This window comes from Balearica regulorum, chromosome 14 (assembly GCF_011004875.1).
Source record: "Balearica regulorum gibbericeps isolate bBalReg1 chromosome 14, bBalReg1.pri, whole genome shotgun sequence".
In the NCBI taxonomy this organism is placed as follows: Eukaryota; Metazoa; Chordata; class Aves; order Gruiformes; family Gruidae; genus Balearica; species Balearica regulorum.
The window spans coordinates 16,551,546-16,579,293 of record NC_046197.1 but is presented as its reverse complement, the minus strand read 5'-3'; the positions used below and the strand labels follow the sequence as shown (position 1 = coordinate 16,579,293).

At 42.4% G+C, this 27,748-nt stretch overlaps 2 protein-coding genes across 11 annotated transcripts in view; one reads left to right on the top strand and one right to left on the bottom strand.

Moving 5' to 3' along the window:
• The first annotated feature begins 8,402 nt into the window (after window positions 1-8,402).
• HNRNPAB (heterogeneous nuclear ribonucleoprotein A/B) overlaps window positions 8,403-27,748 on the top strand; it is a 30,790-nt gene continuing 11,444 nt past the window's right edge. For 2 of the 8 annotated variants that reach the window (XM_075766531.1, XM_075766529.1), the window contains exons 1-8: window positions 8,403-8,605; window positions 8,720-9,020; window positions 12,111-12,279; window positions 12,365-12,523; window positions 12,932-13,063; window positions 14,853-14,961; window positions 15,055-15,207; window positions 15,286-15,370. In XM_075766531.1, coding sequence (XP_075622646.1) covers window positions 8,758-9,020; window positions 12,111-12,279; window positions 12,365-12,523; window positions 12,932-13,063; window positions 14,853-14,961; window positions 15,055-15,207; window positions 15,286-15,356 — 1,056 coding nt within the window. In that variant the 5' untranslated portion in view covers window positions 8,403-8,605; window positions 8,720-8,757 and the 3' untranslated portion in view covers window positions 15,357-15,370. Of the gene's footprint in view, window positions 8,606-8,719; window positions 9,021-12,110; window positions 12,280-12,364; window positions 12,524-12,931; window positions 13,064-14,852; window positions 14,962-15,054; window positions 15,208-15,285; window positions 15,951-27,748 lie in introns of those variants that run through there. The other 6 variants (XM_075766535.1, XM_075766533.1, XM_075766530.1 and 3 more) reach the window with 5 other exon arrangements.
• PHYKPL (5-phosphohydroxy-L-lysine phospho-lyase) lies at window positions 17,972-27,134 on the bottom strand. Of its 3 annotated transcripts, none has more exons than XM_075766524.1 (13): window positions 26,988-27,134; window positions 25,027-25,145; window positions 24,037-24,196; window positions 23,324-23,398; window positions 22,405-22,513; window positions 22,194-22,310; window positions 21,885-21,967; window positions 21,364-21,589; window positions 20,951-21,105; window positions 20,346-20,435; window positions 20,009-20,139; window positions 19,529-19,585; window positions 17,972-18,150 (listed from the first exon to the last, which is right to left on the bottom strand). In XM_075766524.1, the coding sequence occupies exons 1-12, from the start codon at window positions 27,044-27,046 to the stop codon at window positions 19,533-19,535; spliced, it is 1,377 nt and encodes a 458-aa protein (XP_075622639.1). In that variant the 5' UTR covers window positions 27,047-27,134; the 3' UTR covers window positions 17,972-18,150; window positions 19,529-19,532. The 3 variants fall into 3 exon arrangements, with proteins under 3 accessions (XP_075622639.1, XP_075622640.1, XP_075622641.1); XM_075766525.1 differs by having other exon boundaries at window positions 22,405-22,492; XM_075766526.1 differs by lacking the exon at window positions 23,324-23,398 and having other exon boundaries at window positions 22,405-22,492.

Below are 27,748 nucleotides of genomic sequence, written 5' to 3'. Positions count from 1 at the left end.
GGCATACCAGATGTACTAACCTGAATCTACACCTCTAAGTGTTTTTCAGCATTTTTAACTGAATTACAGTGTCTATGCCGTGCTGCTTCAGTTTTATCACAAAAACAAACATGTAATGAGTAGGAAACAGTCACTGTTTTCTGAGTTAGGCCATAAACAGCTGGCGAAGCTGTATTCCCTGGTGATTTCTACCATCTTTTACGGCCCTGGTACCAATGCCCTTGCTCCCTCCACGCTATTTCCCTGGCTCTCTGGGGCTGCTCCTGCTCAGAGCAATTACAGTACAGCCATCGTCCATCTGACATGATCTTCCGTGCCGTAGCCCTGTCATGCCACCTGGGAGCCCCAGCGTTGGGCACTGCGCTATGGCCGCTTTACCCCGGGGCCAGGCTGTGCGTGCTGCACGCCTGCCAGCCAGCCCCGTGCTATCGGGGTGTGGACCGGCGAACGGCGCTGATAACTACTGAGCTCGCTCAGCAGCCGCACTCCTCTCTGCTGGGCCTCGTCCCCTCTTACTACCGATTTCTCAAAAATTGTGGGATCCGAGGTGCTGTTGATGAATTTGGCTGAAATGGACCATTGCATTTGAGTCCTTGAAGTGACACTAAGGAATGGAGAGAAAACACAGCTATATAGGCTTCAAATTTTTAAATGAAATCAGACTGAAAGTAGATGCAAAAGAGAAAAGACAAAAAAAAAAAAACAAACCCAAAACACCACCATTTTAAGAGCCATAAATGCTGACACTGTGTACCCTAGTTAGCAGAGGAAATAGCAAATTTACTGATAGTGTAAGAAAAATCCACTGTGCCCTAATCTTCTTAATGAGTAATGTAAATAATGTAAAAATAGAAAACAGACATTATGCAATTATTTCCTTGCAGCCAGTTTGAAATATGTTAAAAAAAAAAATCAAAGACTGAAATTTTTATTAGCATACCTTTAAAAATAAAGGTTCCACGTGTACAAGACTGAGTAATTCAAATACACTTTCCTTCACTGATACAGGCACATGGTGTTTGTTTCTTTACTAGAGATACCTTATCCAATATTTAATTTGAAGACATTGTAAACACCGCAACTACACAGAGATAATGGATAAACATGGGTTTTTTTTAAAAAAAAAAGATAGAAACAGTTCACCAATTTTTTAGTTTAGTTCAAAGTTAGTTAATTTGGCAGAAGTCTCTTATTTTCAAAGTCAATGGGCACAAGTCAGACAGCCCTAGCTTAGGTTTAAGAGTTCAAAGGCTTCCTCAGCCTGGATGAATACTTAAGAATTATTATTACATAAGAAATATTGGATTTAATATCAGTGTAAACCACTAGTAACATTAATCTCTTAATTTATTTATTATGTGCATTTTTTTTCAGCTAACCAAGTTTAAAAAAATTGTATCTTTCTGTGCCTCCTTATACACAGCAGTTTCACCAGGAGGAGGGTCCTGTGCACTTCAACTCCCCGCCACGGGCCCTCGGTTTGTGTCAGAATTTTCTCCTCCTCGCTGTTTCCAGAAGCATTTCTGGAGGGCGGAGATTGTCTAATTTTAGTACCTCAGAGAATCCTCCACTCTCCAATGAGCGGGCGGCTGCATCTGGAGCTGCAGCCAATTACCCCGGGTTTCCTCCTGCTGCGCTTCCCACGATGGTTTAATAATGCATACTTACAAATTTAAAGTGGCCCCACATGTTAAGAGAAAATAACATCATGTGTTCCCTAACAAATACATATATTTTCACAGCAGTAGAATCTCAAAAGGTTTCTTCTAAAGCCTTGGATTCTATAAACCTGACCTTACTACCCTGTGTTAATATTATTATCTTATGTTTATTATCTTTATAGTGCTTAAAAAAATATTTCTGATAACTAAAGGCTGGTCTGAAGCATCTTTCCTAACTTCCGTAGGCAGAGATGTGATTTTTAAGAAAAGAAACAAAAACAAACAAACAAAAAAAGTAAATTTATAATATAGTGAACCATTACAGTGCTGAATACTTCTCTGGGCATAGCTTTGCTGCTGGATCTTATCTGTTAAGCGGTTTAACAAGCCTTAGTTGTCTCACTTATTTTTAGCTGGCATGGACTACAGCAACACTGGAAGGTTGTGGCTGCAGGTGCATTTGCATTCTAGTAACAACAGATAAGTAACTTTTTATGGAAAAATATTATTTCAGAGCTTTGTACTCCAATACTGCAAGAAGGTGGAGAAACTAATGTCTTGTGGACTATTAAAAAAAGAAGGAAAGAAAAACAGGATGATGAACATGACAGAGTGAAGAAAGGCTAAAGAAATAATACCAATTAGTTGCATTGATGAAAAAATGATGCTTGCACGTCTTTTAGCTTCATTTGCATTTTGACATTAAGCACAGAAAAATGTATTTGCTTTAGCAGTAATTTACTAGCTATACATTTACCACACCTACAACTTTCACCCACCGGTGACTTTTTTTTTTGCTTCTGTCTCTCGTGATAAACTGTCATTCCTACCCATAGTACCCACTTACCTTCAGCACTTGCCTCATCCATGCTTGCTTTTGCAGTGCAAAGTGTCTCTAACGGAAATCCTGTGATCAAGCTAACTTCCTCTCCTGCAAGCCTGCTCTCTCTCCTCCATTTCTGCCTTCCTACAGCTAAACAGTTCTACTGCAGCTTATCTGCATACCTCAAATCCTAGCTAGCTTTTCATTGCTGATGACTAACCCTTGTCCAGCCTTCCTTTCTGCTGTCCTCTACTTGCTATCTCACCATTTTAAGATAAAATTAACAAAATACTCTCTTGATACTTCCCCTTTCTACAAGGCTTTAAGTGGCAATAACAAAAATCTTATCTACACATCTTCTGTAACTCCATCGCTTGTCCTATTAACCTCACCCTATTTCATTTCCTGATCTTCCTCACACCCACTCTTTCATTTGTTCACAGCTTTAGTCATTCAGTCTGTTCTGACCCCACAGCACCCACACAGATATGCTTAGCTCTTCTACATTAAAAAAAAAAAAAAAAAACAAAACACAATACCTTTGGTAGAAGTGCCTGTCATCATGTCATTCTTACAAGTCTTCCAATCATATCTCATCTGGTTCTACCTTAAATCCCCTTCAAACTTGGTTCTGCTTCCTCTCATCATCCAAAAGCTTCTCAACCCATCCTAAATCAATCTCTTCTAGGCCTTCAGTCACATTTAGCATAGGGTAGCTAGGATCCTAGCCTAGCTTTTGCCATTATTCTCACCTCTAACCACTGTTTTCAGCTTGCCTTTTCAGTACCATACCTTCAGTTTCTCTCCCTCTTCCATAAGGGCTGTGGTGCAGCTGTTCTTGACTCTCCTCCCTTCCCTTCTAGCTCATAGCTCAATACCCTAATAGGCAAATATAGATGCAATTGCCTCTCACTACCATCTCCTTTCAAGCTTCAGGTGTCTCCAATGCAATTTGAAGTCTTGGTAATAAGCGTGTGTTAGACAAACCATCTGCCTGAAAACCAACCCCTTTTCTACTGAGTTATTTTACAACCAACTGTGCAGAGGAGTGGGTGGAACCTTACAGCTGGGAATGTGGGGTTTGGGCTGCTGTGGAGATTTCAACCAAGATGCGATCTTTGTTATTTATTGACACGTCTGGGAATCTTGCTCAAGCTCTCTTCATCTCAGTTATTGCTGACATCCTTTTCTCTGGCCTTAACAAATAAAGCATTCGCTTCCATTCAGAAATTCTTCAGTTGAACTACATTAGTTCTCCATATCTTGCCAAAAAGAGTCTTCTCTCTCACACACAAAACTGTTACTTTTCGATTGCAAGCCCATTCACACACTGATCTGGTCCCACATACCTTTTGTTTCACTCTGAAAGGATATCACCTATTTCCTGCCAGCGGATACAACTGAATTCCACTACTGCACTTTCAAATAAAGACCTTCCTGCTTTATCCCCTCTTGTTGTCCAGGATGAGCTCCTGTTGAACACCTGTAGAGGTTAGTGTTGACAACTTATTTTCTATAAAGCTCCTCCTCATCTGTATATAGACATAGTATATAGCTACTGCATATAGATATTAGGCTTTTACCCAACCTTTTGGAACAAAAATACCTGCGTTTGGTCTTTCATTGTTCTACAGAATGTTTAACATAATATTGGCTTGGACTATCCCTGAGGCCACTAAGCTCTGAGATAAATATTCAGTGTGATACTACACGCAATGAATGAAGGAACGTATGAATAAACCAATAAAAATCTTTTATTTGGCAAATTAAAAGAGGCAATCAGTTAAATAAGGGGTTTTTTTTTTTAAGTTATATTGTCAATGCTTCCTTAAATGCATCCTCTCTTCATCTTAATTCCATGTAGCCATTCTTATTTTGAGCACTTACCTTCAGCCGTACCATTAAAATCAATGGGATTACTTGCATAGTTACTATTATTATTAATAAAATGTATTTATTTATACCATGCATAAAGACTAACTCGGACAGAAGCTTCCAATAACATGGTATTTTGTACACAGCAGGCAGTCCTGAGATGCTTACAAGCAATTTAGACAAGACAGACATAGGGTGTGGGAAATGGATAAATTACATCAACAATTTCAAGGCATTGAATGTTATCTTGGTTCTCTTTTTTTTTTTTTTCTTTAGAAGAGGGGAACTAGAAAAATCAACACAATGGAAATAACACGGAAATAGAGAGAATAAAGAAGAAAGGGAAGGAGGCAATGAAGACAAGTATGGCACAAAACTGGTATGAACAGACAAGGGCAAGGCGTGGAGTAAACAGCGAGTTTGACAGAACAGCAAAATTAGGCCCAAGATCAGAAAGTCCATACACAAGTAAAGTTCAATTGAATTTCAAACACCATGAATAATAATAGTAATTACAGGATTAAAAAATGGCAAACAGAATGATGGTTTTTTTCTCAGCAGTAAATGTGTCATGTACGGAGAATTACCACCCAAGAAGGTATGCATGTATTTTCCTTTGATGAACCACAGACTTTGAGTGGGGAGTGAAATGCAAGACCAAAACCCAAGTCACAACCCAGAGGAATTCTTTAAAATTATCTGTGGCATGATGGGGCCTGGTGAGACAAATAATAATCATAACAACCCATATTCTCAAGTTTCTCAGTCTTCAATGTCCAGATATGTAAAGAGTGACTTTGTTAAGGCATGCCAGTCACAGTTTTCAAACCAGGCTGCTTAGCCATCCTACAGCCACATTGTTACCCTGCTGTTGGCTATGGGATGTGTAAGCTATTAAAATGGGGCAACTGGGAATCGCAAAGAGCCTTGGCAGTTGGGAAGTGCTATTTGGAATTGCCAAGATGAGAGATTGAGCTGGAGAAATGGGCAATTTGGAAGAGAGTACAGCTTTAAAGAAAGGACTGTTAAGCAGGAAAAGGAAAACACCTGCCGAAGTACCAGTGCAATGGCTATGAAAGGAAAGATGAGACAGGTTCAGTAAAGCAAGAAAGAGAACTGGGGTGGGGTGGGGAGATAAAAGAAAAGGGAAATGTATGGAGCATTCCAAATGAAATGACAATCATGCAAGGCTTGATGAAATACAAAGGAGCTGTTTGGGGCAATGAATCTTGCAAGCAAATTAAGTAATAAATATATCGTCAAAAGCACTCAGGTTACATCCATCGGCTGAGCCTAAACTTACATGATGATTTATATATGCTGCCAATTTCAGTTTACTCTGAGGTGCTGGTCTATAAACTTGTAACTCTAGCGCAGATGTGTTTCTGCAGTCAGCTGCCACTGCTGCATACATAAAAACCTGCAAAAAGAAGGTGGACAGGGCACAAGGGTGGTACATCCCAGTTAGATCAACCTGCAAATAACAGTTTGGCCTTAGTTTTTCCCTGTAGTGACTTAGGCAAATGCATGATATTTTCCGACTGAAGCAGGCTAACAGCACTGTATAAATGAAAGCAGTCAGATGACAGACGGTGGCTTAGTTGTTTTTAATCACAAACCGAACCTTTTCGGTACAGACCTGATAGGTTTACAATCTAAGCCAAAGCTGCCTAAAAAAAAAATCAAAAGAACTTCTCTTGCTGGATGTGGGGTAAGTTCCTCTAACACGGTATAAATAAGGATAAATAATATCTTATGAAAAATACATTTTCTTCTAACATTATTTAAAGTTCAATACAAGAAAAACTAATCAAACATATATTCTCATAAAGATGAGTATCTTTATCAGATAACATATATAACCTGCGGACATACAATTTTCAGGTGTACTGGTTAGATACTCTTTGTACTGTCTTTACTAGACCTGACCTCATATAACACTGTTTCACAAACTTCAGCCTAAAGAGCTGGTTGCAACGCTTTTCCACAGTATACCCTATGCTGTCAGCAGACTAGGCTGAGATAAAGATCTCTAAAGATAAAGTTCTGAGCTATCGTAGCTTGGGCTGAAAGTGTGGCAGAATACTTACAAATTAATACCTTTCACAGATAGAGCACCTGGCTGACGAATCACACATACTGCACTATGCTTCTTGAAATTACTCATCTTGGGCACTTGTTTTTAGGTTGCTTTAATAGTTTTCCATTTCTCAGCAGCAAAAATGTGAGGGTGGTGGGGGAGATTTACAAAAGCAAATGGCCACTATGGCTGAGGATTTAAAATCCAGAAATTTTAAGACAAGCAGTTGCAATTCCAGTAACAAATATGATGCAGTCTTGCTGCACGTGTGCATGGGTATCAAAGCAGAAAGCTCAGCTTGGACCAGTTACAGCAATGCTTGTGGCAAGTACCGCAAGCACCAAAGCAAAAGAGTGGCTGGAAATTCTTGGCTGTAGTGAGGGGCCATTTTTCATACAATCTCTCAATACAAAGCATGATTTCCTTCCCCCCCCCCCCCCTTCCCCTTAAAAGGTCTGGCTTACAGCCTGAAGCAATGGAATGTTTTTATTAAAAAAAAAAAAAAAAGGCAGATCAGGCCCTTACCCTGAACATACCATGTTGATTTTGTTTTCTGTTCAATGCTCTGTTTGTTGTATTGCTACAAAGCTTACAAAACCAAACCTAATGTTCCCTGTTTTTCCAAGTTCCTACTTGAGAAAATGAATCCTGTAGAGGATAAAAAGTGCTCTAAAAGCAGTTCCCTGAAGGATAGCCTGGATCCCAGACCACATTTCTTAACAGCAAAATGTATCACCACTATTTATTTTTATTCACAAGTAGCTATGTACAACTCTTTCTGAATTGTAATAGCAGATGAAAATATGCAAGTTGCGCCAGAGGAGATATTTGACAGAGGGTGGAGCAAGCAAGTAATAATGTATGCATTCATTAGCACAGAAAGTTAGGTAATAATTGTTACTTTTTGCCCACAAGCAAAAGGCTTGACTTTTTTTTTTTTTTTTTGAAGATGTGGCAGTAGGTTTTGGCTGTCTATCAAAAGCCAAAGCGTGTCCTTTTGACATGAACACATGGGATATTAGGAATGGTATACTGTGCAAGAATTTTAAGTATGATTACAAGGAGCAGTTGTCTTCTGCACTTTTCACACACAACTTTGTCAACGAGGTTGATGATACATCCTTGGGCAAAAGGAAATAAGGCCTAGACACATGCTCCCGGAATTATGTAATGTATCCAAATCTAAGTTTCCATTAAAAACAACAAATTCTGGTCCTCTCGGTTGCAAAACCAGCAAAGCTGGAAGCATTAAGTAAACCTCTCGTACTGGAGTAACTGACTCAGTGTACATACCACACCTTAAGTTAAACCAGTGCAACACTGTAAGTAAACACCGCGCTCGAGTCACAGGCGTGTTTCCGAAACTTTACCGTGCGGGACCCGAGGGCCCGGGCTACCACGGCACGGCTCTGCCCGGCGCGGCGGGAAGGGCTCTTGGCGGCGCCGCCGTTCGGGTCCTGCCGTGACTGAACAACGGAAGAGCGCTAGGAGAGCGCTGACTCTGACTACCTCGCCCGCGCCCTGCACCCTCAGGGGTTGGGTTTCCTCCCTGTCACGCTTCTGATCTTGCTGAAGCGCCTGGCGATGACGGTAACGCTCGCCGGGGCGATGGGGCGGCCGCCGGAGCGGGCCCTTCTCCGCCCGCCACACGGGGATAAACGCGCGGGACGTACGGGCCCCGAAGGAGGGGAGATGCTCCCCGGGCACCCCGCAGCTGCCGGGCTACCCTGGCGATAACGGCAGGACGGCCGCCCTCCTCCCGCGGCAGGCGGGCCGGGAACAACCGGCCTCGCCGCTGAGGCGACAGGCGCGAGGCCTCCGCGCGCCTTGCCTTCCCACCCAGCCCAGTCCCGCGGGCCGCCATTCGCCTCAACCCGCCCGCCCCTCGCGGCACAGCCAATAGGAACAGCTGAGCGACGTGAATGACAGACAACGCCGACCAACGAGAAAGCGTCTTATTGCTGTGTGGCTCAGGCTCCGGCGGTATAAAGGCGGCCACGCGTTAAGGCTCTGGGCCGGAGAGTACGTGTCTCAGGGGGAGGAGAAGGTGGCGGCGGGGCCGGTGCGGAGCAGCCGAGCGCCGCGGGGAGGGGTGTCAGCTCCAGCGCGTGGGGGATTTTAATCCGATTCCGGCCGGCCCGGATTTTATTGGGAGCGGGTTTTAAAGTGAGTATGAGCGGGATGGCGACGGCGGAAAAGGGGGGAGGGGCGGGACCGGACCGGATCAGACCGGCCCGGCGGGGGGGAGCCGCCTCGCTGACCCGCGCTCGTCTCTTGCAGGCGCCTGTCGTCCCTCTCGCCTCTGCGGACGGGGCAGCATGTCCGAAGCGGAGCAGCAGTTGGCGGCCGCCGCCGGCGCCACCCAGAATGGGCACGAAGCGGCCGAGAGCGCCGGAGAGCAGCAGGCCGAAACCGGCGGGGCTCCGGCGGCGGCGGGCGCAGCGGCGGCGGTTGCGGCGACGGCGGGAACGGCGGCGGCGGCGGGAGCCGGACCGGCGGCGGGAACAGCGGGGGCGGCCGCCAGCCAGAACGGAGCCGAAGGCGACCAGATCAACGCCAGCAAGAACGAGGAGGACGCGGGGTAAGCGCCGCGCCTCCCTCGGCGGGCTGAGGCGGGAGCAGGCCGCGCCTCCCCCCCCCCCGCTTCCCCCCGGGCGCCATGTGCGGCGGCCGAGCGCGGCCGCTAGGCCCCGGCGCGGCCCTTCGGCGGGAGCGGAAGCGAGACGGGCGGCTGGCGCCCTCCGCTGCCCTGGGCCCCGCTCCGCCCGGCGGGGGAGGGCGGCGGGCGGCCCCGCTTGCGGAGGGATCGGGCGGGCGGTGAGCCGGCGGCCCTGCAGCACCAGCGCTTCCTTTGTTCTGGAGCTGCCTTTTGTTGGCGCCATGTGGTGGCTGGGGGAGGGGCGGGGAGCGGGTTTGTTGCCGTCTCACGCTGTAAAATGGAAGGGGACTTAGCTCGGCTCGCTTCGCATCCCGCGTTTTTCTTCCTCCTTCCCCTTTTTAACGAAAGGAGCGGGTGGAAGGAGTTGTTTTTTTGTCGAGGGGTGGGCTGGTTCAAACTTTCTAGGGATTGCGTGAGCGATCGCCACCGGTGTCGGTGTAAATGCGAACGCGTTTTGCGTAACGCATGTAAAAAAATAACCCTAGCTTTGGAAGCTGGTCGGGGTAGGGTAAGAATTTTGGAGGGAGTAAAGGAAAGCCAGCATGATTGAGACCTTGTGCAGTGTGTTTAAACCAGCAAGAACGCTTTTTGGTGTACTACTTCGCAGCATTGTCAGAAACCAGCTTATCTCTTGTGAGTGATTTCTGGAGGAGTCAGCGTAGTTCTCTTGTGTTTTGGTAGTGGCATCCTTGTGTACAAAAGAGTAATTTGTTTCCTGTCGTAGTTGGTCTGTTTATGAATATACGCTCTTGACTTGAAAATCACCTGCCTGTTTCTCAAGTGGGTCTTTGTTATTCAAGCTACCCCATGTATTTAATTGGAACTTCCTTTGTTATCTCTGGGCCCTGACCAGAGGGTCAGATCCCTCAGGTTGAACAGGGAGCTGAAACCATGGTAGTGTAATAGATTTTGGCTGTAAGGGACGGAGTAAGACTTGCACAAGTTTTCTACAAGCTAGAGCTGGATCAACCTTTTGCAGAACCAGGCCTTTTAGCTGTGTGCAAATTTTTTTTTTTACTTTTTTAGTATTCTGCCCTGAAAAGTGGGAGATAGCCTTTCCCTTTCTCGTATAGGAGGCAATAAGTTTCAACCCCAAATCTGTGTGAAATGAAACTTTTAAGAAAAGCAGTTATTTAGAGGTATTGACTTAGGTGGAAAATCTAGTGCTCTGCTAAACCAAGAGCTGTCCAATGCAGAGTTCAGGGTGCTGACATTATTTTGTTAAGAGCTGAAACATGCTTTGATTTAGCTGCACTAATACACTCAGGAGGAAAAAAGAAACTACATGTTAGGAGTGTAATCATCCAGTTTGTGTGGCGTTTGAAGGCAAAGCCAAATACTAGGAAACTAGCCTTAATTTAAAAGGTTCTATATTGTGTTATTTAAGTATATGTAGGTATCAATCATTCCAATTACAAAATAAAGAACTGTAAATTACAAAGTGTAATATCTCCTGTTGTGGTAAGAGGTGAATTTAGCATGTGGCAATATCTGTGTGTGTACCACAGCCCCATTCCAATGGCACAAAGCAGCTAAAGCTGCCTCCAGACACATTCCTGTCATCCTCCAAGCACTGAATTTCTCTTGATCATTTTGTAAGTGTCATCAGTGCTGACAAGGGTATGCTATGGAAAACCACTGTCAGTCTGTACAGATTATAGCAGTCGTGCTTGGTCTGTAAGGTGGTGTGATGGGAAGGAATCCATTGAGTTACCTTTCTTTCACCTGTTATTGAAAGGCTTAGTAAACCTTGTAAGGCCTTTTCTGTAAGGCTGTATTCTAATGGCTGCAAGAAGCACACAAACTTTATTTGGACCCTGTGTATCATGCTGCACTTGTCAGTTGAGAGTACACAGCTCGGTCTTCGGGAAAAAAAATAAGAGTTTAGCCAACAAAGGATATGGTTTCATCCAGTTTCAGGATAAAAACATAGCACCTACAGTTTCTTTTTCCTTGTGTTGCCTTTTTAATGTAAATGGATGCTAGTTTTAGCAAATCAAAATTACACATAAACACCAAAAGCCAGTTTATTTAAACATAGCCTAGTTTCTGAAGTGCTGCTAGCTTCTAGTGCCAAATGTAGGTTGCCTCTAAACAGAGTAATGACAACTTAAACTGCTTTAGTCTATAGTTAGATAAAAAGGCTTGAATGCTTTTAAAAGCTTAGTTTGTTACCTTGGAAACTCTGAAAATAGAAAATACAGCCATATTATTAATGTTTTCATTTGAAAAGTGTCTTATTGGCTGGTCTAAGTTTTGTTTGTTAGTTTCACTAGTATATAGTTCTTTGAGATGCTTCAGAGAATATTTTGGGTGGGAACGTAGGCAGGGAAGTACTGTATTGGTCTGTCATGAAAGTAAAGACTAATAGTGGAGATATTCCTGTAGTACTGATGAAGATAGAACTAGATTCAGTAACCAAGCAGGAAGAAGTGCACAACGTAGTAGTTAAGGCAGGTTCAAAGTCCCATCTGTTGTATGTGGCTGTTCTTGGAGGTCATAGATACCTGGTTTAAATTCTGCACATTGTTCTTCGGACTGACTTTTTTACAGCCATTTGTCCAAGTCCTGAAAGAGCTCAAGTATTTTGTTTTTGATGCCTTATTCTATCCTGAATGCTTTCAAAGTAGTAGGAATGATCCTAGGTTCTTTCAAAACACTGAGTTGGCAGTACTTGACAATCAATATTGCTTTGTTGTAAACAACAGAATACTGTTGAAAGAATGTAAGTTACTGGTGAGGAATATGTTGGGCAATTTTTACTCGTTTTTATTGCCTGTAATAAACTTTGGGGTGCATTGTGTCATTCCCTCAGAAAGCGGGGGGGGCACCATCCTTGTGTACTCCTGTAGTATTGCTGGCTTTTGACAAGATAGAAAAGTCGAACTTCCAGCAGTTGGTCCTGTTTCTGACAATGCTGCTGAGACGCATGCCACTGTGAGCATCTTGCTGCGTGTGCTTTTCTCTAGGATTTCTGGAATCTAAATAGCTCTTATCCCTTTGAAATTTCAGGAAGATGTTTGTTGGTGGCCTCAGTTGGGATACAAGCAAAAAAGACTTGAAAGATTACTTCACCAAATTTGGTGAGGTAACCGACTGTACGATAAAGATGGACCCTAACACAGGAAGATCCAGAGGCTTTGGATTTATTCTCTTCAAAGAACCTGGGAGTGTTGAAAAGGTGAATTTAAGATTCATATTTCAAATTCTTAACTTCTAGGGGAAAACTTTTCAGCTTGAGTTAATCCTATCAAACTATCTTTCAGGTTCTGGAACAGAAAGAACACAGGCTAGACGGACGACTAATTGACCCTAAGAAGGCCATGGCAATGAAAAAGGATCCAGTGAAGAAAATATTTGTTGGTGGACTAAACCCAGAAGCCACAGAAGAGAAAATCAGGGAATACTTTGGAGAGTTTGGAGAGGTATGTAATGTTAGTAAACTTACTATAGCTTCCAGTTGCTGTTTAGTTTATAATGTGCAAGTTGCAGAGTATATTAACTGCAGATGTATCAAGTCTCCTGTAAGTGATCCAGAGGTTTCCCATCTTGAGAGCAAGGAAGGCACATACTGCACTAAATGCTTCCATTGCTAGTTAGATACCCTTGTCTTTAACTCAAACCATTTTTCCTGATGTTAAAATTTGTTTTTAAGAGTTGTAAAATTGAAACCTCTGGTCTGAAAGCCAATGATAGTGTAGAAAGGATATTGCAACTTTGGTGTTGTGTAATATGCGCAGATAAGAAGTGTACTTTCTGTTTTACTATGCCAAATGCCATGTGCTTAACTGTTCTGCTAAAATACAAGTCTGAAAAATATTTCATGTCTTCAGATTGAAGCAATTGAACTTCCAATGGATCCAAAGACCAACAAAAGGAGGGGGTTTGTCTTCATCACTTTCAAGGAAGAGGATCCAGTGAAGAAGGTTTTGGAGAAGAAATTCCATAACGTCAGTGGAAGCAAGGTAGAAACTTTCACTTGTAAATTTTTGTCCAAGTTTTTAAGCGTAATACCACTACATCTGTAATCTGAAAAGGATTACGTAGACCTCTGATTTTAAGATACCCAAATTACAATAAGAAGAGCTTGCAGTTAACCGTTGGGGTGTTTTTTCTTAAGTTCAGTCACAGAGGCTACCAAGGTTCTTTGCCAGTACTTTTGCTTTAATACTTGGTCTGTTCTAGGGGCTTTTGTATGTAAAGTATCTAATTCCATTCATTAAATACATGTGAAAATGGCTTATTTATGTATCTGTCTAGCAATACAAGCCATTTCAACAGATACATACTTATTTTCAGCACAGAGCACTTGCATAAATTGAAGGCTTACAGACACTACCTTTGTAAGCAGCTGGTTGAAACTGGTTCTGTCTAACATGAGGACAGGTTCTGGTGTCTTCTCTCAAAGCCCCCCCTGCTACCAAAGCCTTCTTGCGTAAACCCAGTACAAGGATCCACAGAGTAAATGTGCGCTTATGGCAATTTGTACCTGGTCAGCTGGTTGTGTGAACCACTGTAAAAGTGGTGTGAGATGCTCTGAATAGCTGACAGTGCTCATCTGTGGGAACAGCCAATAGAGGCTCATGTGTTAAGCTAATGAGAAGAGGACTGGAGGCAAATGATGTGTGCTGGCTGGAGGTTGTCCCTCTTCCCTTGCTTCATGGCCAGTGCTGACCATATGCTAACTTCAAAACCCGGTTAGATGTGGTCATACTGTCTGACACAGCAACTTAGATTGCACTTTAAGACTGGTGTTGACAGCACAGAATAAACTTTGGCAAACCTAATGCACTGGAGGTTTCAAGACACTGTAGTTATAGTCTGTTTTCAGGAGAGGTGAGCATTCATGTGCAGAGGGAGCTGAGAAATTGTATCTGTGTATCTCATAACTATGGCTTGGTTTTTTGTCATAGTGATAATAAAAAGAGCAGGTTACCTTAAAGCTCCTGTTTGAAGAATTCCAAGCCAGGCTTGCTCAGGTGCTGCTGTCACAGGGAGTTGTTCCTTTCACAGCAGCAGTAGCTTTCATCTCAGACTGTGCACAGATTCAGGAACTAGGAAGCTGGCTGACAGCTTGAACTGCAGCTTGGGAACCTGTCTTGGAAATGTCAATTCTGGTTGTTTTTAGCTGTCCTTAGTATTTGATAAAAGTGATGATTTCAAGTGTTGGTAAGTGTATTGTACAGTCCAACACAGATGCTGAGTGCATAGGGTGTATGAAGGCTGCCAGGAGAACTTGCTCTGGTGATGTCTCAGAGCCCAGTTCATTCAGTGCAGCTCAGGTGAAGTGGTCCACTAGCAACAGCCTTGTCTTAGAGGTTGTGCCAGGATAGAGGGCAGCCTCGGGCTCCTACAGGAGCGGTGGCTACACTGAGGTGGCCTCAGCACCTTTTCCATGGGGGGGTTGACAGTAAGCAATAGGCAGCATTAAAATACTCCAAAAGCAGTGGCCTGCTTTGTATGCCCAATAATGACTAACCTTTCTCTTCCACGGGGAAGCTGATGATAGGGATTGGCAGTATAAAATACTCTGAAAGCAGTGGCCTGCTTTGGATGGCCAGCAGTGACTTACCTTTGCCCAGGTGGCATGATAAATCAGATGCTTCTGGATATGCATTAGTCCTGGTCACACAGTCGAGGACAGTGTGCATACCTCCTTTGCCTCTAGAGTAACCTCTGGCTTTCCTAGGTGGTTAGGTTGGGTGCTGCTGCTAGAAGACAGTATACACACTCTTCCTTGTTTTTTATTTTCAGTGCGAGATTAAGGTAGCACAGCCAAAAGAAGTATACCAGCAGCAACAGTTCAGTAGTGGCGGAGGAAGAGGTAGCTATGGAGGAAGAGGCAGAGGTGGAAGAGGCGGCGGTAAGTACTGCACACACTACTTTAGTATGGACACATTCTAAATAAGTTGTGTGTACTAAAATGGGATTTTGTGGATGGTTTTCCCTTCTATAGCTCAAAGTCAAAATTGGAATCAAGGTTATGGCAATTACTGGAACCAGGGTTATGGGAATCAAGGATACGGCTATCAGCAAGGTTATGGTGGCTATGGAGGCTATGATTATTCAGGATATGGGTATTATGGATATGGACCAGGCTATGATTACAGTAAGTAAAGAGAACTGTATTGGGTATAAGCAAGCGTAACTAATTAGCAGTTTAATGCATTTGTTCTCTTGTTCATAGGTCAAGGCAGTGCAAATTATGGGAAGACACCAAGACGTGGTGGTCATCAGAATAACTACAAGCCATATTGATCAAACTTATTCAGGTATGCAGTGGCATGGTCTCTTTTGGAAAATGACTGCATAGGTTTTGTATACAATGCTGTAGATGGCTATTTCAGTTCTGTACCAAATTTAACTTTACAATAAATTTCTATGGCCTGTTAAATGTGCATCTTACTTGGAAGAGCTCCCTGAAAATGTTTTACATGTTTAATACTTACAGATAACTAGTTGTCTAGACAGTGTGGTGTGTAAATTTCAGCCTTGCTGAAGATATTAATTAATGATTTTATTAATAGGTTAAACTGAAACTGATTTTGAGGGTCTGCTTAAAGCTGCAGCTCTGCATCTAGGGACTGCCTCTTGGAGTTAACTATGGACTCTGCATTACTCCAGTTGTACAGAATGAGATGCATCTTAGGGAACCAGTGTCACTTTCCACCTTTTTATTTTGTATTGTTTTTGTGTCATACATTTCCTGTAATGGAAGTGTTAATTTTACTGTACTTTTTGGTACCTTTTTGGAATCTAATGTATTGTAAGGTATTTTACATGTGTTCTGATTCACCATGACATGGATATTGAAGCTATCCTAGCTTTTGAAATAAAAAAGGCGTAATCTAGTGTCTTGTGCCATTCTTCAGCTTATGTATTAGTAAAATGTCAGTATACTGTTCCCAGAACTTAGTTCATGGCAGTACCTCGATAGATGAAGAGTTGTGCTTAAATGTTTTTAAATCTTAAAACTAGAAGGCTGTATTGGTAGTTGTGCTCACTTGCAGTTAAGTGGCAGCTGAAAACTGCAGTCACTTCTGCCTGGAGGTTATGGAAGAGAGCTTGGGCAGAAAGCCCCAGCTGTTGTTGAGGTTATGCTGGTGGCTCTTGGTCTAGACAAGCACAGAGGCTCAGCATAACTATGTTAGTGTCTGCATTGTAGGGCTCTGCTTAGGAGAGGCCAGAGGCACAGATTTCAGGTAGGGCTTGGGAGTCCAGACAGTATGGCAGGAGGAAGCTGAGGTGTGCAACAAGCTAGCTGTACTTCTTTCATGTTCCACTGTCTTGAGACTTTTCTACAAGTTCTTAATACTGTGTATACCTGCCTTGAAAGACAGGTTAGACATTAAATTACCAATGTAAAGTCTGAATTTTTGCAGCCTTTTTGTGATTAGAAAAGGCTAAAGAACTTCCACTAAAGTTGTGGGAGGGGAAAAAAACAAACCTGCCTCTAAAGAGGCAGCTCCTTCTGTAGAGATGAGTGACCAGCTAGAAATATGCTCTCCTTGTTTTGAATAGTTTACTGCTATTTTAAGGCAATAATTATCATGTAATTTGCCTGTCTTGCTGCAGAATAGTCTCAGTCTCAGATTTATAAGTAGCAAGTGCTGCTGCATAAAGTGAACTTCTAATCTTTGCAGTAATCAATTTTGATTTTTGCTTTCCTTTTAAAGCCAACATATGACAATTTTTTTTTGTAAAAAAATTCTATTTGAACAAATGGGAACCAGAAGTGGAATCAAACCAAGTAGCTAAGACAAACAGATGTTACTAGTGACCTTTTTGTTGTTTTTTTTTAATAAGGGATGTGGCTATTCCTACAGGGACTATAATATGCTGCTCCCTGCTGGCTGTCCTTGAAAAGAAAAACTTGCTGTAAAGTTAAAGTCTGTAAGACTTCTGGAGTTAAATGGAAATCTTGAGTTTAAAAAAAAAATCAGATTTAAAATCTGATAGTTGACATAACGTCACAGCTGGAGTATGTTACTGAATGCTGGACTTGCAAATAAATGCAGGCCACTGAAACAAATGAGTACAGTATTTAAAAGTATTACTGTCTCAAGATTTAAAATTGAAATGCTTTATTGCATGCTTTTACTTGTTTTCTTCTGAAATAAGGGGTAGCAGAATATTTTTCTAGCAGTTTGCCTTCCAACAGGGAATTTGCGTAGTATCAGGACCATACTGCTGCAGTGCTTTTGGCTAGTGTGTTAGCAGTAGTTTGTCAGCTGGCTGTTACTTTGGTGTTTTTTGGAAGTAGGTTCTTAGGTAATGCTTCTCTGACAGGTGGTATGGCCTTAAGCAGAAATTGAGGATACTGGTACTTAAATGCAGAGCTGGCTTTCCTTTTCTTCTTTGCATGAAAAGTCTGTGATACAAAGAATGTGTAATTGCCTGGTGAAAGCAAGGGCTTGTACGTGAGGTTGTTGCTTATGGCTATAATGTACTCTTACTAATCCTACTTGGATATTTCTTGAGGACAGAATATTTTCTAAGAACTGGTTTGGGAGCCATGGCCCTCAGCTGTCTGTTCCTCATGCATATGATGTTATGAATTTGGGACTGAAGTTTTTGACTTAATCTGGTCACTGTGACTGTTTGAATATAGTGCTGCTAGGGACCTTGCTATGAAACTGGTCAGAGGAGCCTGGGAAGGACTGGGTGTGCTGGCAGCTAGAATGGTGTTTGCATAGGGAGCAGTAGATAAAAAAAAGATTCCATTGGCTTATCTTAACTTTCAAAAAGTCATAACCTGAAAGAGCATGAATTTAGAAAATGTAGTTTATAGTAGCTACTATAAATATATTCCTTTATAATCAGATTTAGATATGCTGTTTTAAACAAAAGCCAATTCCACACTTCTGCCAGAGTTGAAACAAGCTCTTGTAAAATTTATTTCTCCTAAAGCTTTTTACTAGTAATGATAACTGAAAATAACAAAATCAAAGGTAAATTATCTGGTTTAATACATGCTAGGATGAAGATTAAATGTGCATTATTATAGTAGAATAATGTTTCTTAGTAGTAGATCTTGAACATTGTTTGAAACCTATGGAAAGAAAATAATGTTTTTTTTGTAAAAGCATCATTCAAAGGAATCTACTTTGTTGCCTCATTTTCGCTTACATTATATGTAAGTGTCATACTAGTACTGTACTTAGAGGCTTTTTGCATTCTTGGTTTCCTGTAGAAAATAAAGGCATTTTTCTTGCTCAGTTTAGATTGCAGACAAGCACATTAAGTCATTAGGTCTCTTAAGTTAAACTGGCACTGTTGAGTAATCTTTCTGTTCTCAAGAATAACTAGTTCAAACAGCTGTATGTCTTTCCATTAACTTGCTAAATAAAATATTAACACATTTTTCTTGTGCCTGCTATACTAATATTGCACTGAACTAAAAAGTATGTTTCTCCTTAGCTCAGGGCCATAGCACTGTGAATCTAGGATGGTGGTTGAGGCCACCAATAATTACATTGATTACAAGCATTACCTTAGGTGCATTACTATCCAGGTACCTAGAGTTTTACTGGGCATTTGGTTAAAAACTGCTTGGTTGTCTTTTAGTCAGAGTAGGTTGAAGAAGTATTGACTGTACCAAAGGGTGTTGTTATTGAGGTGTTAACTGTAAGTGTACACTGTGCTCATAAGCGTATGGCAAAATGAGTTGCAGCTAGATGTAAGCAAGACCTCAACAGATACTAAGGTTTGCAAGTCTTGGAAGACTAACAGGACTTGGTCTTACTGATGCCCACAAACTTCTGCTTATAGGGGTAAATTGATGCTTGAGCATGAGATAACAGCCATGAACCTGAAATGATCCTATGAAGTAGTTGAAAATACTCAACAGATGGCAATACTAGTTCAACAAGAGCTATAGTATGAGTACTGCTTATAGTTCTTCATAAAGCTGTTAGTATAGGTTCTTAAAAGTGTGGCATGCAGAACGTACAGTGCTCCTGTCCTTAAGGGCAGTTAAGGAGAGACTTGCTGAGTAGTTATGCAGCTGGAACAACTTCTGTCTGGAGACAAGACACTGAGAGCTAGCATAAAAGCTATGTTTTTGTCTTGATGTGCCTGTCATCTGCATGCCAAGGATTAAACCCAGTCACTCTTAAAGCTTCCCAGACAAGCATAGCATTCTGTAGTGGTAGGCATTTCTGAGGCATGTTGGATCTCCCTTGCAAACCAATGAATACATACAGTGTTACTGCAAGTATCGGGCTCTGATAAAAGGTAGCTATGGATGCCAGATGTACACAAATCTGGTCCATGCTTCTGGAGCGCCAGGAATTCCTGCAACCTATTTTCAAGTAAAAGCAGGAGGAAACTTGGTCCTGCTCTCCTGCCAGGTGACAATGCTTGTGAAGTTATGTTTAGAAACCTTGGCTTTTAAATAGAGAAGGGTGAATAGAAGTTCAAATACCTACCTGCTCAGGTAGAACAAGTGGATGTTTTCTGTTGGTTCAGACATTCTTTTTCCATCTCTAGAGAGAGTGTAAGTAACAATTTAGCAAACTCATGACTTAGTACAAAAACTTGTCTCAAACTTGGTTACCACTGACTCTGCAGAAGTTGTATAAAAAGCTGAAGTGGCAAATGCACAGAGATTATGGCTGTCAAGAAATGGAATTTGGACAGCTTTTACCAGCTCTCCTTTGTTCAGATAGTTAAACACTTCAACCTCTGCCAAAGCAAAGCTATTTCAAAAGGCATATGCATCTATGGAGTAAATAATTTTGTTAGAGAACTTTAAAACAGAATCATTTAGAAGTGAAGGTTAAACTTGCATTGACAGACTAATTTTCTTAAGTGCTTGGCATCTACCATCTTGGCTCTATTTTAGCACTTCTGAAAAGCAGGCTCAGTGGCTCTGCGTTGACTTTAAGGCAGTTTTGATCTGTACTTACCTGTTAGTACTTTGTCGATTGTGTCCACAACAAATTTTGCATCCTCCATATTGAAGCACATTGGGGGCTTGAACTTAAGCACATTTCTTCCTGGCCCATCTGTACTCAGTAGAATATATTCTTCCTTAAGTCTGGAAACAACAATAACAAAGAATTACCTTTGCATATAGTTCAGGAAAACTTAAAGCATCAGCACACAGGCTGTCCAGACAATGCTTTTCTGCAATGACTGGCTTCTTTTTCTGCTAGTTAGCTGTATTTTAACAACTGTTGAGGAGCAAGGTTACTTTGTGTGCTTGCCTTGCACACTGAAAAACTACATGATTGTCCCTTATACCTTGTTATTAGATACTCTGCTTCTTCTGTGGCTGGGGTCCTTTCTGCTTGATCCTTGATTAAGTCCACTCCAATGAATAAGCCAGAACCCCTTTAAAAGAAATGAAAAATAGTCAGTCATCTGTGGCAGAAGGAGCTGCAAGTGAACTAAAAAATGGAGAAAGTTTTTTGTGAGACTAAACCTTCACTGCATGAGAATTATTGATGTTTGTTGTGTAGTGTTAGAAAAGGTATTGCTGTTCTGAAGAAACATAGTAATACAGTATAGACTTTTATCTGCCCAGAATGGCAGCACAGGACATCATGTTACACATTTTCTCCATCCAGCTCATTAATTCTGGGTTTTGTGCCCTTAAAGTAAGAGTTCAGATAGGAAAGTGAATTCCTTTAGCAACTAATAAATCAATAAAGCAGTACTGGCCTGGAGTGGCAAAGTATGAGACTTCTGATAAGCTCAAGTTTGTTTTAATCTAATGTATAGTAGGCTGTTTATTTTTGCTGAAAACACAGATTTGATTAATTTCTTAAAACCATTTCAATTGAGTTGTTTATGACTGACTGAAACCAAACAAAAAGCAGCTGAAAATATAAATAAGGCACTGATACCTGACATCACCAATGATGGGATGTTTGGTTTTCTGCTCTTTGAGTAGCTTCATCAAGAAGTTGCCTACTTCCATGGCATGAGCCTGAAGGTGTTCCTTCTCAATCACATCTAACACAGCTAATCCAATTGCGCATGAAACAGGGTTTCCTCCAAACTGAGTTCAGGAAGAAAACACACGTAGCCAGGGAAAGGGACGAAAGATGCAATCTTGTCACTGAAAGTGTAGCCTCAGTGATATAATGAGCATACTGCCATTTATATCAGATGGAGCCAGTAAATAGAAAGTTATATACCAAAAAGATACAAATAATATAAACAGTAACTGTGTGGGTGATAAAGATTAATAAAAATGCTGCATGATTACAGGAGTCTAATTATTAGAGAAGGAGAGTTTGGTCAACCTTCTACTTACTGTATTAAAATACTCTACTCCTGTGGCTGCAAATGCTTCTGCAATTTCTTTTGTTGTTGCTACACAGGCAATAGGGTGCCCATTTCCTATTGGTTTCCCCATAGTGACAATATCAGGTATAAAATCTTCTCCTTGAAGCTGGAATGCCCAAAAGTGCCTGCCAACCCTGCCAAAGCCAACTTGAATTTCATCAGCAATAAATACACCTCCTGCCTTGTGCACGTGCCTGTAACATAACAGATTTTGTTGTCTCTTAAGGGGAAACAGAATGTAATATTTACTGTTGAAGAACATAGAGAAAGCATTACTTTGCAGACTTCCAGGAAACAAACTTGTACAGGCCTATATTCTCTATCATGTGTTTAAAAGCAGGTCTTTGCCATACAAAGTTTACATTCTAACATGAAGGCATAGGCCACTTCCTGCCTATCAAGCTGCTACAGCAGGCAGAGAAATTCTCTGTCATCTATATTTAGCAAGTATGTTAAATTTAATAGTTAAGATAATAAATGACCACTTACTCTGCAACCTTCTGAAAATAGCCTGGTGGTGGAATGATTTGACCACCCACACTTGGCAGAGATTCAACAAAAAAAGCAGCAATCTGAAACATATGTAACATGTAATGTTTTGAACCCAGTATAGAAAGTTGTGGAAATTGCATTAACAATGAGCAAGCTTTTTGTCATTAGGTGGTTCTTGCACAATTACGTGATCTTTGCTTTTTGACAAGTCCATGCCACTTAGCTCAGTAATCCTGAACAGCATTAACAGTCAGCCAGCTATGCTTATTTAAGGCAAGACAAATGGGTAAGGAAATCACTTTCTACCTTTCTGCCTTTCTCCTGTGCTTGCTCAATAATAATTTTCACTTCGTTAGCATAGGCTGTTACTGAATCTTCGTGGTCTTCTCTGTAAAGTCCTCTGTATGTGTCTGGAACAGGAGCCTATGCAAAGGAACAGTATCCTATATTCAGTATATAGAAAACAAGACTTCATTAAATTGACAAGAAGTTGATAGTTACAGGCTGAAGTACGTACCACGTGGACCCATTCCTTTTGTCCTTCTAGATTTCTGAATTTATATGGGCTTATGTCAATCAACGATGTCAGATGTCCATGGTAGGCACTTAAAAAACAATTAGCAGAACTAAACAGTAATTTCTTCAGTATCAAGGGTTCTCTAGGATTAGCATTATCAATAGCTAAAGACTAGGTAGGCTCTGTCACCTGGTGGCAATACAGTCACACTTCAGCTCAGAAAAGCTCTGAGATGTCTGTCAATCAGCTTAGTAGTATCTGGATTTTTTTGCACACCTTGACTAAGGGCTGCAGAGGAACAGTACTCCTTGTCACTGGTTTGCCAGGGCCAGTGAGTAGAATCACAGCAGTGTAAGTCACGAGCAGTATTACAAGACTGCAGAACAATGGAAGGGACATGTCTGGCCCTACTTCTGAATATCCTCCAACAATGGAGTTCCCAGTCTCCCTGGGCATCCGTTTCTAATATTGACCACCTTTGTGGTTTAAAGAGTTTTTCCCCATGTCTCATCAGAATTCCTCAGGTTTCATCTTATGTCCATTGTTGTCTTTTCCTGTCACCATACATCTTCAGGCCTGGCTCCATCTTTTCTGCTCCTTCCCATTAGACAGTTATAGTTACAGTAAGATCTCCGTCTAGCTGTCTCTCTACAGCTGAACAATTCTCCTAACCTAGGCTCCCTACCCATTGTAGCAGGCCACTGCAGGCCACCTTCCAGTATGTTAACGTATGGCAGGTACTGGAGAGCCCATACTGGGGACACTTCTCTGGGCTGGTCTCACAAATACTGAACCAGAGGGAAAAAATTACTTCCCTCAACTTCCTGGTTACAGTCTTTCTACTGCAACAGGTTTGCAGAAACGCCCTGACCAAAAGATACTTGTACCCCACAGTAGATAAAACTGCCAACATACTTACTGGTCTAAAACTATAACATCTTCACATTTTGTATACTGGCGTGCCAATCGTAGGGCAAGATCGTTAGCTTCAGATCTACAATTGAAAAATTTGATCAGTGTTTCATTGTGGATGCCTGAGCTTTGAAATTCTGACCTCCCTTGCAATGCTTGTTCTGTCTGCAGAAAACAGACAGAAATCAATGTGTGTTACTCACAGATCCTTAGTAATCAGCACTCATTAAGGCAAGACTGTTCACCAGAACAGAATCCATCTTAAAAAGCTGAGTACAGAAAATAATTTAGAAACAGTTCTTTTTTTTTTTTTAGCCTGTAGTTTGCCTGGGAACACAACCCGTGCCCCAAGCAGAAATATGCACTGTTGCATTTAATTTTGATGCATAGAAGTCATTTGCAGTTGAGAAGACAAGTCAGACCAGAAACTAATACAGTATTTACATTTATAAGGCCTTGAACTACAAAACATAAACAGAATAAAACCCTTCTTAAGTAAAATGCTAGTTTATTTTCCCAATAGCTTGCTAAATATGAACTTCAGAGTCACTGAAGTTCTCAGAAGGATCACAGTTTCTTCAACAACCCCAAACCATGTTTTTTATCAGTATCTTTAGTCATCCACACCAGGTCATGCAGTGGCTGTTGATAATGAAGTATGTGACTTGTCTGTATATGACTAGTGAAAACATAGTATCAATTCTAATTTACCTGACTTACCCAGAGTTCAAAAAGTAAAAGATGCATAACTTCTCAGGTAGCGTTTTTGAAAGTCTGTCTGCATAATCAACCAAGTTGTCATGAAGATAACGAGAATTTGTATTTAACAGTTGATTTTGTTCATGGGCCGCTTTTACTATATCGGGGTGACAATGTCCAACTGTAAGAGAGCGTAGAGGGGTTTGACAGTTCTTCTCTATTACCCGTGGCGTTCATTAACAAACACATACCGACTTAATGCTTCTGTTTCTCCATTAGTACAGAGAGATCATCACTAATGATCATATTTCATCAGTGGGGCATTAACGATACTGTCAGCAGAAGGCAATGTTGGTACACCTCAAAAGCTTTCACTTAATTTTTTTTTTTCTCACCTGTTACTGTGTTTTATGGTTTGTAGTTGAGTACTGGAAATTGATATGCTAAAACAATTACTTTCTAAGCTGATATTTGGATTTAGACATTTGAATAATTTAGGTAGGGGTTTGGGTTAGTGCAGGTAAGCTTTACCACCAAAGAATTATTAACCCTGCTAGGGTGTTAGTGACAGCACTGACCAGTTAGGGAGATTTCAGATACTGTAAGAAACCAGCAGCTCCTTCATAATACAGCAGTAAGGCCCCACACTGAGCAGTGGTCCTGTGACCATACCCTTAGCAGTAATTTTTACAAATAGAACTCTCAAGCTGTTTGTTAGTCTTACAGTTAAGTGCTTTACTTGACCTTTCATGGGAAAAAAAAAATGTGTAAGTTTTAGGTAAGTATATTTCTAGGAAGACAGAACAGGAGGCAAGTCTGGAAAACACATTCATGCACACAGAAATTCAAATATGAATTGTAATTTCCCAAACTATAGGCTCAAGAGAGTTTTCTTACACTTTTCCAATTGAACAACCTTGCGCCAACACAGTGCAACAGTGGTAAAAATACTGATTGTTCCTTACCCTAGTTAGAAAAATACAGTATCAAACGACATGACTTTTAACTTACCGTGAGCAACGTTGTTTATGCAGTCAAGGTACCGTCTTCCATTCTCATCATACATATACTGGCCTTTTGCCTTTATGATCTTCACCGGATCATTAGAAAAAAACAGCTTGCAAGAGGAGCTATGGCAAACATGAGAAAGCAAACTAAATCATAGTGAATTCTAAAAATCACAGAGTTTATTCTGCTGGTAATATTTTTGGTTCAGTCAGTTAAGCAAGAGAAAGACATTTCCCCAGTTAGTCAGCACATGCTGACATCCTAATTCTGGCCTCTAAAACAAAGCTTGGGATGGGAAAGAGAACAGGCCTTGTGCTCTAACTCAATAGTCGAATTTTGTTAGATTTTCAGGGGGAAAAGATGCTCTAGAATTGAAAATCCTTCACTAGGAATCTAGCCACAGCACACAGGTCAGACTTACCTCCATAGTCCGATCCAGTCTTAACTACAGCTCCTTACTGGCTATGCCGTCAGCCCTTTGCGATCTTAAAACCCTCTTTGGTGTTTCTTACCTTATGCTCATTTTTACTATATTCTTGCATTTCTTGCTAAGATCCTGATTTTTCAGATAGCATGGTGCGGGTGATGGTTATGTCCCTGTAGAGCTTCCCTAATCTTAGCTAAAACCTTGAGTGATTTTTTTTTTTTATAAGGCTAGATCTGCTTCAGTGTGTTTGGTTTGTTTCACTTTTAAAATAAATTGCTAAACAAAATTGAAACACACGTCTGCCTACGTAGGAGTTGCAGAAACTTGACTCTGAAGGGCAATGCCAAACTTTCATGCTTCATTTAGTAAAAGATTGCCTAGACAAAAATAAAATAATTTGACCATAAATACAAAGTCATTGTCAAATGAACAACAACAACAAAAAGTTACAATAAGAAACTGCTTCAGTGTCCCTCCCCTACAGGTGTCCTATACTTTGTGAGCTAGCAGTAGAATAGTAAAACTTTTTTTTTTTTTTTTGGTAAAGTTATCCTGACTGTTCAACACATGCTAAGAAAGCGCTTACAGAGGCTGGGTCTTTGTTCCCAGTGATGGAACAAATCCGTTACCAAAAGCTGAAGTACACCAAATGGTACTATTCTTCAGATTTGTGTTATGGCACAATTCTATTCCAGCATTTACTTTCAGCCCAACTTCTGGGTTCATAAAATATTTACAGATTAAAGTAGCCCTGAATTTGAATGTATGAGATGCAACATGAAAACATTCCCACAATTAAGCATATGGAGGGATTCTGCTGCCATTCCTGTAGCGGTCTACAGAACTAAGAATTTTTTAGGTCAATTGAAGCAATACAAGCAATCAGAAGTTTGGAACTGAGTCACGTGTTCCATTCTATCAAACTGGGCAGACATGCGTTGTTAATTCTATCAAGGTTTTGGTGTAATAAAAAGTTTTCTGAAAGCCAGAAGTACCACCAGGTGAGGCAGACCCTCCGTCTGGCCCAGCAGCGCTGGCAGTACGGGGGCCCAGCCATTCTGCCGCGCTGAGCTCAGCCCCACGCCCGATAGCACGGAGGGTTTAGTACTTCAGTTTCTTAACCCCCCTCCTTAAGAAACGCTAATTACTGTTAATTACACCAGTAAAATCTGACTTTGCACGCTAACAGCACCGACTTTCCCCACGATGTTGCTAGTTTAAACCTAAAATTCTGGCGAGGCAGGAGCTCCCCGGGAGCAGTCGCGGTGTCCGAGGGCCGGGCTCGGAGCAGGCGGAACTCGCCGCTGCCGACGTGCAGGGGGAGGCGTGCGGGAGGCCGCGCTGGCTGCTCCAGCGGGGCGAGAGCAGCCGGCCGTTAAGACCGCCCGCTCCCAGCCTGGGCTGCGGTCGGTGGCGCCTGCACGGCCGCGGCCCAGCAGCCACGTCAGGCGCCCCGAGGCGGGACGGGCAGCCCGACGGTAGCGCTCTCCCGGTCCGAGAGGCGGCATCGGCGGCGCCTCCCCGCCGCAGCACTTACCCGATGAGCTGCTGCCGCAAGGCCAGGGTCTCCTGCCGGGAGCGCTGCGCCTGCCACATGGCCGCTCTCGCCGCCTCGGAAGGGCCCGGGCCGGGCCGCGGAGGTGCCTCCTCCCTCGGAGGGCGGCCCGGGCCGGGGAGTGGCCCCGCGGCACCTCGCCACCGCGGCGCCCCCTGCGGGCCGCGCCGGGCTGCTGGCCGAGCCGGTGCTGCCGTCTGCCGGGGAGGAAGCGCTGCAACAGCAGCCGTAGTGAGCGTGGCTGCGGGACAAAGCGCCTTACCGGCACAAGGACACGGGCATTGGTGCTGTGTGCGCCCTAGCAGCACCGTAACTGTGCACCTCCCTTATCACAGAGCCCAGCCCCTGACTTCCCGGCCCCTCCCAAATAACATCCCAAATGTAGCTTTAGGCAAGCTGTTTTCCCAAGGAGTAGAACAGTAACTCACCAGTGGTTTTGGGCTCCTCCGGCTGTGAGGCTGGACTCTTCCCTTGCAGCATCAGGAGTGGTGACTTCAGCTCCGAGGTCCCATAGCACAAACAGGGGAGAGGCTGCGTCTACTGGGGTCCTGCAAGGCTGCTGGCAGCTCATGTGGAAACTATACCTCCTGGTGTTACACCACGGGTGGGGGCATATGGCCCCAGATCCCACTTGGTTACCAGGCACCCCAGAGGTAATAACATGTTTCTGAGGGCTCTTCAGGATCATTATTACAGCTATATCAAAACACTCTCTCTTTTGAAATACTTACACATCAAGAAAG